At 45.1% G+C, this 14,556-nt stretch overlaps 1 protein-coding gene across 2 annotated transcripts in view; it reads right to left on the bottom strand.

Annotated features, from left to right (window-relative positions):
* LOC146869675 (FACT complex subunit SPT16-like) overlaps positions 1 to 13,770 on the bottom strand; it is a 406,055-nt gene extending 392,285 nt beyond the window's left edge. The window contains exons 1-2 of one of the 2 annotated variants that reach the window (XM_085609928.1): positions 13,499 to 13,770; positions 6,841 to 6,933 (exon numbers count right to left, since the gene is read on the bottom strand). In XM_085609928.1, coding sequence (XP_085466054.1) covers positions 6,841 to 6,933; positions 13,499 to 13,564 — 159 coding nt within the window. In that variant the 5' untranslated portion in view covers positions 13,565 to 13,770. Of the gene's footprint in view, positions 1 to 6,840; positions 6,934 to 12,836 lie in introns of both variants that reach the window. The other variant, XM_085609943.1, reaches the window with a different exon arrangement.
* Between the last annotated feature and the right edge of the window lie 786 nt (positions 13,771 to 14,556).

Here is a 14,556-nt window from a genome sequence, read left to right as displayed (position 1 = left end):
AATGTGTTTTGGTTATACAGGCGATTTCTAACGAATATTTGTAAGTTTGTAAAATCGACACTTCGAAACTTTTTCAGCAAAAACCAGGCAATGTTATCCTATGGAAGGAAATTCAAATTAAGGTAGAGTATGTTCTTGTTACTTTTGTAATCTAGTGCTGGGCTCCTAGGTTCAGCACTGGGACATCTATCTAAAACAGGTAAGCAATTACGTTTTCACAGTTGGTGCGATTTTTAAAGAATATTTGTAGTTTGCAAAAATCGACACTTAGAAGAAATTTCACAGAAAAACAGTCAATGATTTCCTACGGAAGAAAATTGAGTTAGCGGTAACTATGGTTTGTAATTACTTTTCAGGGTCAGTGCTGGGCACCAAGAACCAGCACTGGGATATTGCCTGATAACAGGTGAGTAAATTCGTTTTCGTAATTCGGCTGATTTTAGATTAATATTTTAAAGTTTCAAAACTCGACACTTAGAAGAATTTCCAAGTGAAACCAGTCAATGTTACCCTACAGAAGAAAAGTGAGTTATCGGCTTTTGGGTAAGTACTCGACTGGCAGAGTTAAGGTTCTGGGCATAGACTCAGGGGTCTCCCAGGTTCAGGTAGGTACAGTTGTTACACCCTCAGCGGCACATGGGCAGCCGGGTGCAGAGTGAGTTAGGCCCAATGTTATTCTATGGGAGGCAGGGGGCCCGTGGTTGGTGGCTGCTGGCTAGCAGGCCACGCGGCTGTGGGAGCGGGGCTCCTGGTCACTTACTCAGGGCAAGTGGGGAAGTAGATTAGAGTAGAGGTTGCACTGCCAGGGTGTGAGAAAGTGCCATCTTTCTTGCACGGTATGCCCCCACTTTTTGCTGAATTGCTGAATGTACTTTGACTGGGTGTGCCCTGGACTCCTGCCAATCAGGTGCCCAGGGCCTATGTTCCTTCACTAAAACAAACAAAACCCAAATTGGCAAACTCTGGCCACATGTCAGCCCCTGGTAAATGGTACCCTAGGTACCCCAGGGACTTGTGACCGGGGAAGGCCCCTAAGGGCTCCAGCACTCACTGTGCCACCTTTAGAGGCCCTGTACCCGTACACATACACACTGCCTTTGCAGGCTGAGTGTTTGGGTGCAAGACAAAAACAAGCATTTGCAATGCAATAGGTCTCGCATTTATAAGAGTTTGAGCTATTGGCATTGTAAAATTACAATGCCTTTTATTTATGTTTTGGTTTTAAAACAAATAAAAGGCATTGTCATTTACAATGTCAGTAGCATAAACTCGCATAAAAGCAGTGTGTGGAGTGCAGCAGTGTGCGGCGTGTTGCAGCGGCATGCAGCAGTGTGCGGCGTGCAGCAGTGTGCGGCGTGCAGCAGTGAGTAATGCAGCAGTGAGTAATGCAGCAGTTTGCAGCAGTGTGCGGCGTGCAGCAGTGTGAAGCCTGCAGCAGTGTGAGGCCTGCAGCAGTGCGAGGCCTGCAGCAGTGTGCACCAGTGTGCGGCGTGCACCAGTGTGCGGCATGCAGCAGTGTTTCGTGTAGCAGTGTGAGGCATGCAGTACTGTGTGGCGTGCAGCGGCATGCAGTACTGTGTGGCGTGCAGCAGTGTGCTGCGTGCAGCAGTGTGCGGCGTGCAGCAGTGTCGTGCAGCATGCAGCAGTGTCGTGCAGCATGCAGCAGTGAGTAATGCAGCAGTGAGTAATGCAGCAGTGTGCAGCAGTGTGCCGCAGTGTGCGGCGTGCCGCAGCGTGAGGCGTGCCACGGCGTGCAGCAGTGTGCGGCGTGCAGCAGCGTGCGGCGACGTGCAGCAGCGTGCGGCGGCGTGCAGCATGCAGCAGTGAGTAATGCAGCAGTGTGCAGCAGTGTGCGGCGTGCAGCAGTGTGCGGCGTGCAACAGTGTGCGGCGTGCAACAGTGTGCGGCGTGCAGCAGTGTGCGGCCTGCAGCAGTGTGCGGCCTGCAGCAGTGTGCGGCCTGCAGCAGTGTGCGGCCTGCAGCAGTGTGCGGCCTGCAGCAGTGTGTGGCCTGCAGCAGTGTGTGGCCTGCAGCAGTGTGTGGCCTGCAGCAGTGTGTGGCCTGCAGCAGTGTGTGGCCTGCAGCGGCATGCAGCAGTGTGTGCCGTGCAGCAGTGTTTCGTGTAGCATTGCGCGGCGTGCAGCAGTGTGCGGCGTGCAGCAGTGTGCGGCGTGGCTTGTAAACAACAAGAAAAGCGGACATCAAAGGAAGGGTGGGAGGGAACGAGCATATGGGGTGCGAGTTATAACGATAGTTAATTGTTGTAAGAGGGGATGCAGGAAGTGAGGCCGAGCGCGCGCTGGCGAAAGCAGTCTGCTGCTTTCAAGTCCGATGCCAGCTTCGCACTTGAATGCCTCACATGCACTGGCCATAAACCGCATTCCTAAGGTCTTGTGTCCCTTACTAAATCTCTCTGAATGCGTGAGGCGGCGCACGCGCAGGAAGTAGCTGGTGGCAAATGGAATGCGCGTGGTTGTGCACGTAACCGCCACCCGATCCGCCTGGGAAGCCTTTTGGAGCATTTTCTGAAGCCCCTAGTCTCGCTGAGTGATCGCTTACGCGTTAGCCAGGCGAGACCTAACAAAGTCGACATGACACACATCCCTGTGTGCCATGACCATCACCTACACTGCCATGGCATACATCAGCCACCCCTCTAGCTGGGTGCCTTATGCCAATGGTGTGGGCACAGGAGCAGGAGCACTGTGCCCCTACAGTACCCAGGTCCATTCCTGAGTACTGTAAGTGCAGTGCTGCCATTTAAGAGTACATGGTGCTGAGAGCTCGTCAAACACGAACTCCACAGCACCATAATGGCAACACTGAAGACTGAGAAGTTTGGTATCAAACTTCTCAGCACATTAAACCCACACTGATGCCAGTGTGGGATTTAATGTCCCAAGCACCCCAGAGGGCATCTTAGAGATGCCCCCTTAAACCTAACCTACAATCCATGTCTGCTCTGAGGCTGCCTAGGCTGCCACACAGCAGACATGTTGCTGGACCCCTAGGTGGGAGAGCCCCTGCTCTCCTGGGCCTGCAACAATGCACATCCTGGGCGAGGTGCTAAATCTCCTCCCCCAGGATGGGCAGGGGGAAGCTTCAAAGGCATGCCACCTCTGTGAGCTTCCCCAGGCCACTGCAACCCCCCACTCTGGCGGGAAGCTTTGGCCGGAAACCCCAATTAAGGACAGGGGATGTGCCAGCCTGCCAACCCCACCCCTCAGGTGGGGGAGGCGAGGTGAAGCACATCTCCGGGCTCTCGCCATCTTGAAGATGGGGAGTCCTACCCTATCAGGACCAGGCTACTGTCCCCCTCCCACAGGAGAGAGGCAGGATAGGGGGGTGTACCCACCCCAGGACAGGGACCCATTGGTCCCTGCCCTTCACCTACCTGCCACGCCCCTAAATCTAGTATTTAGGGGCACCCTGAACCTTCCTTCCCCAGATTCCAAGAATACAAAGAAGAGCAAGAAGAAAGAAGACCTGCCCTGCAGCTGCTAAGAAGAGGAAGACACCAACTGCTTTGGCCCCAGCCCTACCGGCCTGTCGACCCTCGAACCTGCTCCTGCTCCAACCCGGCATCTCTTGTGGCCAGCAACCTCTCAAACCACGGAGGACCTGGCTACCTCTTGGCTCTAAGCCCCAGGGACTCCCATGAGTAGAGGCTCTACTCAAAACCTACTTCTAATCCCTGGCAGCAGCCCGGAACCGTGAACCCAGCGCACACTGCACCAGCCAAGCCTGGCCAGTGCCGGAGTGAACAAAGACCACGAGGACGACCCCACGGCGACTGTTACCCCGAGTCTGGCACCCAAAGACCTCCCTCGACACTCCTGAAGAAGCCTGCAGCCTCAGAACAAGGTGCCCCCCACTACCGCGATCATCAGAGGGTAAGATTTCCCGACATCAAAAGGCACCCCTGCACGCGGCGCCCCGCGGCCCCCTGTGCCCAATCCAAGGGTACCTACCTATCCTCCAACTACCCAACTTACCTCTCGAAGTGGTGGTGGCACCTGAAGAATCCTCGTCCCCGTGCTTGCAGTCTTTTTCTAAACCGGAGATTTCCCATTGAAATCAATTGAGCGCCCGAAGACTCTAAAGCACCCTGCACCCAGCCGCCCGAGTGGCCCTGGCAGTGTAACCTCTACACCTATCTACTTCCCCACTTGCCCTGAGTGAACGACCAGGAGCCCAGCTCCCACAGCCGCGTAGCTTACTAATCAGCAGCCAGCAACCAAGGCCCCCCTATCCCTCATAGGATAACATTGGGCCTAACTCTCTGTGCACCCGGCCACCCTAGAGTCGCTGAGGGTGAACTAACTGTACCTACCTGACCCTGGGGGACCCCCGAGTCTATGCCCAGAACCTCAACTCTGCCAGTCGAGTACTTACCTTTAAACCGATAACTATTTTCTTCATAGGGTAACATTGACTGGCTTTTTTCTGAAATTTCTTCTAAGTGTGGACTTTTCAAATCTTAAAAAATTCACCAAAAATCAGCCGAGTAACGAAAACGAAAATACTCACCTGCTCTTAGGTGAGCTCCCAGTGCTGGATCTTGGTGCCCAGCACTGACTCTGAAAAATACTTACAACTGTACTTACCAGTAACCCAATTTTCATCCATAGGAAACCATTGACTGTTTTTCTGTGAAATTTCTCCTAAGTGTCAATTTCTGCAATCTTTAAATATTCCTTAAAAATCGTATAATATCTGAAAACGTAATTACTTACCGGTTTTGGATAACGGTCCCAGTACTGAGTCTAGGTACCCAGTACTGGATTACAAAAGTAACGAGAACATACTGTACCTGCAACTTTAATTTTCTTCCATAGGGAATCATTGACTGTTTTCTCTGAAATATTTTCTAAGTGTCAACTTTTAAAATAGCTAAATATTGTTTAAAAATCATCACAGTAATTAAGTCGACTTTCATCACTTGATTCTAAGTACTGACCCAGGACTGAATCTAGGATCCAGTCCTGGAATTCCAAAAGTAATCCTAAAAGTAATCTGTGGCAAATAACATGAAACTTCAATTGAACTCAATGCATTATTGTGTTTAAAATAGTGTTGCCTATTGCAACCACATGTAACTGTTTACAAAAGTCAATTGCATATTGCAAAAGTATTTATATAAAGAATCTCATTCTGAGAAAGTATATTTTAATTCCAATTGTTGGTTCTAAAATAAAACAAGCATATATGTTTTATATATAAACCATTGGCCTAGAGTTCAGTTATTGAGTGTGTGAGACCATTTGCTGACTGAGTGTGTACAACAAATGCTTTACACTGTCCTCTGATACTGCCTTACTGCTCGACCAAGCTACCACTTTAGAGCGTAAGATTATATCTAACTTTAGCCTCTGCCAAGCCTCTGGGGACTGTGGACTCTGTACACCCTGTACCTATTTGGGAACAGTATATACAGAGCCAATTTCTCACAAGGCCCTGGGTACCTAGGGTACAATTTACCAGGGGCTGACATGTGACCAGAGATGCCAATTGGGTTTTGGCTGTTAGGCAGTTTTTAGGGAAGGAACACATGCCCTGGGTACCTGATTGGCAGGAACCCAGGGCACACCAAGGAAAAGTGCATCAGTTATCAGGCAAAAAGTGTGGGGGGGGGGGTTACTGCAACAGAAACCCACTTCCTTACAATTTATAGGACGGGCGTTGAGCGCATTTTTGAGAGTTTAAGCTATTGGCATTGTAAATTACAATGCCTTTTATTAATCTGTTTTAAAACACAAATAAAAGGCAGTCATTTACAATGCCAATAGCTTAAACTCTTTTAAATGCGAGACCTACTGCATTGCAAATGCTTGTTTTGTGGCCAGAGCCCGAATGAGCTGTCCGTGTTTTTATTAATTGCCTACAAAATCCAGGCGAGTAATGAAAGTAGACAAGTATGCTTGCTATCAATAGCAACATTCAAGGGATGATTTGAAGAGTAGAATTAGAGCAAAACTAGTAGCATGCTTTTAGCCTCCCAAATTAAATTTCACAAACAGGGAGCAGAAAGGTGCATTAGCACATTCACTGAGTGCACACTGCATTACAATGTGCTTTATCTTGTAGCTTACACGATTTCTGAATCATAGACCTGACTAAATAAGGTAGGAAAAAACGGCATTGCTGATAGAATGGCTGTTCTCAAACAGTTACGCTTACGACTATAAACAATGGAGGTTACTATCGTCCAGCTCAGTGACGCTCCTTTTATTCAGCTCTAAAGGATGTAAGCAGGTTCAACCTTCTGGGGTTTAAACATGCCAGCTACATAAAGACTACATACAGTAGCAATACAAAAAAGTCAGCACGTCTTTAAATCTGCAAGAACTACACTTAAATTCCGAGGCCTAAATTCCCTTACCATTATTATGTGAGGAACACACTATTTTTGTTTAAAATGGACACATAAGCCGGGGCAATAATTTATGGAATTTTCCATGCATGCCTGTGCTTTCTCAAAAGGGAAAAAATGGAAATCACCCTTACTTTTTGTCCAACCACTACTAGGAACTTGTCCAGTGTAATATATCCTCCACAAATGTCTGGGTCACGTGATACAACTCAATACTACTTTAAATGATGTGCAAATGGACACTGATGTTTTAGGCAAGCCTGCATACTTTTATAGAGTTTTAATCTGTTACACTGTAGTCTAGACACAATTTAAGTATGTTCTATGTATGTGGTGGATTTATTGAATTAATTCAACTAGATAAGCCTGCACCTTTTAATTCAGACATTAAACGGGATAAAAAAATCCCTTCCCCAAGTGCCGTGGAGAAGGTCAAGTCCTCCTCATATAGGAAGGAACAGGTTTACCTGCAGTGCAGTGGATTGGGCATAAACAATCTCTTCATCCACTCCAACTGACACAACGATGGCATCGATACTCCCATACTCGTCTTCACCTTTCTGCAGGGTTAAGGAACAAAGAAAACGTAAAATTAGAAAAATAATCAAAAACGTTCAATAAGAATCTTGAAGCCCTTGAGTTTCACCAGTGACTATATCAGAATAACCGTTCCATACACAAAAACAACGGACATGCTTTCAAATCCGATTATTATAACCCCATGGGAGTTTCATGTGTATGTATGCCAGATATCCGTCATGCCAACATCCATGTGAACTCACTTGAACGTTAACCATTCCAATGTATCTAATCTGGCTCATCACATTAACACCACCACATAATGCTGGTGGCCTTCTATACAAGTTAGAAAGCAGGTACGTACAAATGAGTCTCTCTCAAGCGGCCATCAACTCATGCTTACGAGTTGTGGCCTACACTGCACTGTATTTGAAGCATTAATTTAAAAACTTTGCCCAACACCTTCACCATAGGAATTCCCAGATCTAAAATCCTTCCAACCAGTGCTTTAAGTGAAATGAAAAAACAGTGAATTTCTAAACGGGGGTGGCCCAAGAAGCTAAGTAGTTAGTAATCCTTTTACAAGAGGTGCGACCTATGTCATTGTGGCATACGTGACATAGAATCCTGTGCTTCACGAAGCTTGCTCTATGACCAACATTTGGGTGACTCGGTGTATTCTATGACTGCACCCAAATAAATTGCACAACAACCAAAATACACCTAAATCAAGTCATGTATTGGCTTTACCAATGCTTAACTATCAATTTGTATTCAATATTAGATAAATGATTTACTTCTATTTTTTCCGCCCGACATCACTTACCTCTGCAAACTCTTTGTTTACTCTTTTACATATTATTATTATTGCGGATTTATAATGCGCATGGCTGCCACAGCAGCCATGCGCATCTCCTTTTCTCAACGACCATAAAGCTCTACTCCCACTTAACCCTACAGTCCAAAAAGGTGCGGAGGAGGATTTCTGCAACACAATACCGGGAAAAGAACCACTATAAGCAAGTATTACTGCTTGCTTCTTAATTGTTGTTAGTATCCTTGTGAAAACATAAGTAGAAAATGGCCAAATACTATGAAAATAAATGGAAACAGTGACAGAACGAAGTAATCACTACTGTCCAGACAATAAGTTCCTTATAATAACTGCATTGGAGGTGGTAGGGTCAGTTCTGTCAACTTTATGTTAATAGCAAAGAATTATCCTTTCCTCGTTCAGGATTCTGAAATTACTCCAAACTGCTCCAGCAACGATTATTCACTCAAAGCCCATTTTAACATAACCTAAGACGGGGCCCTCTGATATAATATAAACCTAATAAGGATATCAGATTAAAATGGGCTCAGGTAAACCCACCAAAATTTGAACAAGATGTTATCCTACGTAATTATAACCTCATAGACGGGTGCCCGAAGCTAGATTCTACCCCGGTTGAAAGAGTATGGGATTTTTAGGTGCGCTGTACCGATATTGCCCAGAGTTTGGTTAAGAACAACCCTCAAAAGCAAACCCCAGGTGCATTGGTTCAACACTGAATGCTCCAAAGCTCACAAAGAAGTAAAAACTACCCTACATGCCACTCCTCGTGATAGAGCGCTAATAAAAATTACAAGGAGCAAACATAAAAGCGTGATCGAATGCAGGAAGATGGAACTGAGGAAGATGGAACTGAGGAAGGAGGCGTGGGAGGATTTGGAAAGAGCAGGTGACCTTGAAGATTCTAAAACGTTTTGGGAAATCATTAATCGCCTAATTTTCACCAAAGATGTGAAACAGTAGATTCATTGATCCTGGGTGAAGTCTGTGAAGCTCATTTTCTCAGCTTTTTTTAACTACTCTCATAGGATGACAGCGGAGAACCATCAGGAAATACCCCATGACTTAACCGCAGCCTCACAGCTCAGTTTGTCCATTACAGTTCAAGAGGTAGAGGTGGCTCTTGCACAGGGCATCTGTATGAAAGCCCCCAGCCCAGATGGGTTGCCCCATAATCTTTTCAAGGGAAACCCTAACTTGTGGGCACCATTACTAACTTATATTTTTATAGCAGCCATTGTTGGTCCACCGCCTGGATTATAGAAAGAGGGGATTGTAGTTCCCGTTTTTAAAAAGGGTAACAGAAGTGATCCGGTGTGTTATAGACCCATATCTTTGATGATCGATGCAACAGCAAAGGTACTGGGCAGGGTCCTTCTTGCATGTTTAGAAGAGTGGGCATCCACTAAAGGGGTCTTGTCCAACACATTATGGTTTTAGGAGTCTGGGCACAAATGAGCAATGTTTTAATTTGTCTCCAATTGTCAGCAAGCACGTGAGGTCCATGAAGAGCTTTATTCATTTGGCCTTCATACACTTGTCTACTGCCATTGACACGGTAAATCGGGACAAATTGTGGGTCATGATGGAAGACATGGGTGTCGAAAAAGCACTAGTAACCCTCTCCATAGGATCTATACGAATACCTCAACCACCTTAAGATACAGTAGTAAGGGGGGGGGAAAACACCCCCAATCAACTACACAGAGGGGGTTAGCCAGGGATTTATTTTAGCCCCGTTTTTATTTTTAAATTTATACAAATGGGCTGGGTGCCTTTTTATTAACAAGCATTGGCATAGCCAATAGGTCTCGCTTTTGGGACCTTATAAGTATTTAGTTATGCAGCACAATATCCTTGGTGCAACAATATCAACTTGTGCATGGCTAAACACTTATAAGGTCCCAAAGGTGAGACCTATTGGCTATGCCAATGCTTGTTTTCATGGTAAATGTGATGGCATTATATTGACATTAACATGTGAACATGCAATTGTTAGTAACTGTGTATTATTTATGTTCAGATCGACGATACCTAATGTAGATCTGTGTTTAAAATGGCTAACGGTTGCCAACTTGTTTCATGACATGAACTTTTTACTTCTAGGCAAGCTGACATCACAGTGTTCTGTTTCTTACTTTGTCATGTTTTCCTTTGTTTTAATCATTGCAGAATACTTTGATTGGTATTGAATATAAAAAAGCATGTGCAGAGTACAGGCTGAGAAATTACTAACTAGCAAAGTTGAAAAATAGAAGCGAACGAGCTATTCACCTGTAGTACCGGTACTACTTCGGTGTCTGTGAGCATAATAGGGAGACGGCCATACTGCTTTCTGGCTAAATTTAAACGTTACAACACAGTCAAAATAAACTGTATATTTCAGGCGTGCATTTGGGGGAGGGGAGGGGCAGACAGCGAGGGAGGGGAGAAGAGGCGAGAGAGGGGAACCAGCCTCTTCTCTCAATAAAAGTAAGTGATCCTTAAAAAAACACCGATTACAGTTCACTTTCCCAAAGGTCTCAATTTCTGGAGGGGGAGGGTGCAAATCTTAGCTAACGTTTTTTCCAGAGGCAGGGTGCAGCCGTGTGCATAGCCAGAAAGTTGCTCTCTTCAACAAAACAAGGGTTTAAGCCTCAGACCCAATGTGGATATAGGCAGACAAAGCTCTTAGTATTTTGTTTAATGCTCGCTGTCTTTGGGGCTGAAATAACAGCGTGCGCAAGCAACCAATTTAGTATTTTGTTTAATGCTCGCTGTCTTTGGGGCTGAAATAACAGCGTGCGCAAGCAACCAATGAAATGAAGTGCGTTTGCTTCCAGAACTAATTCACTAATGTCTTCTCGGGGAGAAAAGAAAAGTAATGTAGCAGGAATATATACACACATTGATCTTCTCGGGGAGAAAGACACTGACAATCCCTCATAGCGATCGCTATCACTGTAAAAGCGAAAGTGATAGCGATGACGCACGCTAGGGATGCGCGCGCAGCAGCGGGGGGAGGGGTATGGTGCTGAAGGCTGGCGCAGGAAAGGCAGATGGCTGGGCGAGGTGGGAGGGGAGATTGCGGGGAGCAGCTGTGCGCGTGCACGCCATCGAGCACTTTAGCTTGTCGCCAGCACAAAAATGTGGGTAGCACTTTCTAAACCCACCTACTAAATGTCTCGCCAGACCAGCGCATGCGCTGGGTCAGGCGAGACCTAAAAAGAGAGCTTGATTTCCTCAAAATTGGTGATAAATTTGTCCCCTGCTTTCATACGCAGATGATAGTGTTATTGACTAGGAAAGCCACGAGTTTGCAGAAATCTCTTGATGCTTTTACTGATTTTATGACATCTCTTGATTTAATTTTTTCTTTACTAAATCATATTATGGTAGGTGGACCACCAAAGACCACAAAAACCAAAACTTTTGTTGTCCAGGTAAAGGAGATCGAAAAAGTAATTTTTCTTACTTGGGCAACATATTCAATAATCAGATGAAGTAGGAACCTCTCTTGACCATTAGAGCACAGCAGACAAGCAGGGGTGTGGATGCGTTAATCCTGTTTGCTTGTAAGCAGGGACATAAACCAGTGAAAAAATTATTAACTCTTTATAGAGATAAATGAATTCCCATGGCTACACATGCGGCCGTGTTTTGGGGGTATATTAGAAGTTAGCAGCTCCAACTAGTAGAGAATACATTTATCAAGAAATTACTTATGGTACCAAAAAGCACCTCCACATCACTGTCAAGCTGAACTGGGCAAAGAATGTATAGAGGACCATATTGGCTGTGCCCCATTGTATTTATGGGCTAAGATCTGGCTCTGAGGACTTAAGAGTTCTCAAGAGATGTTATTAAGGACTGCCTTAATACGCATAATGCTGCAAAGATCCCCTGGCTCCATTTCTTGAGGGACAAGTTCCTAGAGATAGGTCTAGGATACTTTTTTGAATACCCTGAAAGAAATTCTCCAGATGCTAAGGCCATTATCAAACATGCATTCCTTACTAGGGGTAACATGCGCAGTAGTCATTACCGAGGTTATTCTGGAGTTTTTCACTTGTCTTCCGCCCCTACACAATTTTATCTAACTTTTTCCACAAACTCCCAGATCAGATTCTATCTTACCAGGTTTTGGCTATGCACTGTGCACTTTGTTAGCGTTTCCTTGTCAAGGAGCATGGACGAACAACCTCACGCTTGTCTGTGTGATAATTCTTCTAGGCAGAGCACGATGCACTTTTTATTACTTTACACTTTATACAAGTCCGCGAGAACTAGATTTCTGATTCCATTATTGAGGAACGTTTGTCCATGTTCATATAGCAATGGTTTTTAACTATTTGTACTCATTGGCCACTACTGACATCTATATCGCGGTAGCAAACTTTATAAGGGGCTCTATTGTGATCAGAAAGCGATACGAGTGTAATTTGCATAAGATTGCCCAGAAATGAAGTTTTATGAACTGTGAAAAAAAATTATACAGTGAAACCTTTATGGTTCTTTGACCCGAAATAAAGTTATTCTTGACTGAACTGCATCAACGCAGAAGCAATCAAGTCAACCTATGTGGAATACGAAAAACTGGACATGAACAATTTCTTGACATGTGCTTCCTCTCTGGCGATGATGGGTTTCCAAAAATCTATGTAGATTCTAGGGCTCTAGACCAGTGGGAAAGCGAATGGTACATCCTACATGCTCTGTATTAATCTATGTGTTTGTCAACTTAACTCAATGACTTGTACAACTCAAGCAATTAACATTTACTCTTTCACTATGCCTACTTGTATCCTGATTGTATTCGTGACGATCTGTTGATTAACCGTGTGCGCGCGCAAAGCTTAACACTGCAAACAATTTTTTTTATAAGTGATGACTAGACTTCTGGACACAGACAAAAACCTTATGGTGTTCCGTTTTTACACCGAAATACTTCAATTAAAAGTAAACAAAAACTAACAGGGCACAACATAACTCCTCTGATCAAGTTATGTTAACTAGTGAGTTCCGTACGTACGTCTTCTTAACCACCAAACTGTCCAAGGCAAATTAATTTACACGCTTTTCTGACATGGTCATCTACCATCATCAGGGTCATCATATAACACTACTAACCTCATTCCAACACATCTTCTTGGGTCCTTTCTCCAGTGACGCATAACTGCCTAAATGATTGCCTGCACGCTCCCTTTCCTGAGACACTGACAGTTTCCCCAAGTAGCAGAACTCCTTCCTAGAGTAGCGGATTCTTTGCTCCCCATTTCTCCAATACTATCGGCAGGCCAAGTCCTTATGTTTCCGCCAATTCCATGTTTCATAACGTTGTCTTACTCAAGAAGTGTCAATGTTTCAGTGTGTGGCAGCGTTGGGTAAAATTGACAGTGTTCATTTCAGTGCTGCCACCTTGAGAAGGCACTTCTTGGGGGATGCTAGTAGGTAGTTTTATGAGACTGAAATACGTAGCTATACATCGGGTGGAGGATGGCGATTGGCAGTCATGTTGCAGCACTTGAAATACTTCAACAGCGAGCGCATTTTTTTTACCTCATCTACTGTAACAACACCTAATGGTGAAACACTAACTGGCAAAATAGTTCGTGGCAGGAAAAAAAAGGCCCATCAAAATGAACAATAAAGAAAGCCTAAATACGTTGATAGTAAAATTCCAGAGTAAACCTTCTGCTCCCCTCAACCTCCTAGCTCTCAGGTCGCGTGCACACGCATCCCGAACCGCCCGTGTCTTCTGGTCCCCACTAGGGAACAATTCAATACATCACCTTCCAGTTACTGTAAAGGCGCTTCACCCTCCGATAGTAGGCCTCCTTGTCCAGAGTGACTGCCATGCTGCCCAGCGGAGGTGCTTGGAGAGCGGCGCGAGAAATCACGCGAGCCCGGTGACCTGCAAAGGCCTACGAAGTGCGCCAAAAAAGTGAATCACAGGATCCCCAATAACTAGCGTGAAACACAGTCAATAGAGAGCGCGGGAGCTTTGGGACACCCAAAGCAGGGGCGCGCACCCGCAGCTAAGCGCGCACACGTTCCCGCGAAGAGTTTAAAGTGGGAGGAGGAATGGAAGCCCGAGACAAAATGGCGAATATACTCTTGCTCTAATGTACTCACGAGACTGTAACCCAATGCAAAACGGCCTCTGCACTAGAAAGGCTGTAATGCTCTCAACTGAGCGTAACCCCTTCTAAAAATGGCCGTCACGTTTGAAAATTCGGAACGGTCTACTACCTTCAGCCTTATCCAAAATGGCTACAATCCGCAGCGTGCTACATAACGTTGTCCTTTCTCCACTCGAGGCTCTATTCTATTAACGGCATGGTCTACGAGACTACCACGTTTTCAAATTTCAGTTCTTATTCATTTTGAATTTCGCCCAATATGTTCCCTTTTTTCTAAATGTGTGTTTTTTAATTACGGTAATTCTAATTTACTTTAGTTGCACGTATCATACACCTCGCTAAACCCTAATAACTCCACTTGAAAATGGCCGCCGTGCTCAGCATGGCTGGGTCACATCAATTCGTTTCCTTCTACACCTATCCGAGTTTAGGGCTGGGCGGAATTTGCGTGAGTGCCACTGATGGAGCAGGGTTTTTACTTTAAAACCAAATACCTGTTTCATTTTCGCATGTTATAATTAAAAGTACTACTGATTAATTAATAACTATTAAAATGTGTCATGTTAAGTCTAATCAAACCTTATTAACAGGAGAATTACACGTGGGAATGCTATTGCATGGCTAAAATAATAAGTGAACTAAGTTGGTGAGCAAACTGACAGAAATAGATGTTGCTTATGTGATGTTATTGTGTTTTGTGCTTATAA

This window comes from Triturus cristatus, chromosome 1_1 (assembly GCF_964204655.1).
Source record: "Triturus cristatus chromosome 1_1, aTriCri1.1, whole genome shotgun sequence".
In the NCBI taxonomy this organism is placed as follows: Eukaryota; Metazoa; Chordata; class Amphibia; order Caudata; family Salamandridae; genus Triturus; species Triturus cristatus.
Note: the sequence above shows the minus strand (reverse complement) of the source record. Positions and strands in the feature narration are given on the sequence as shown.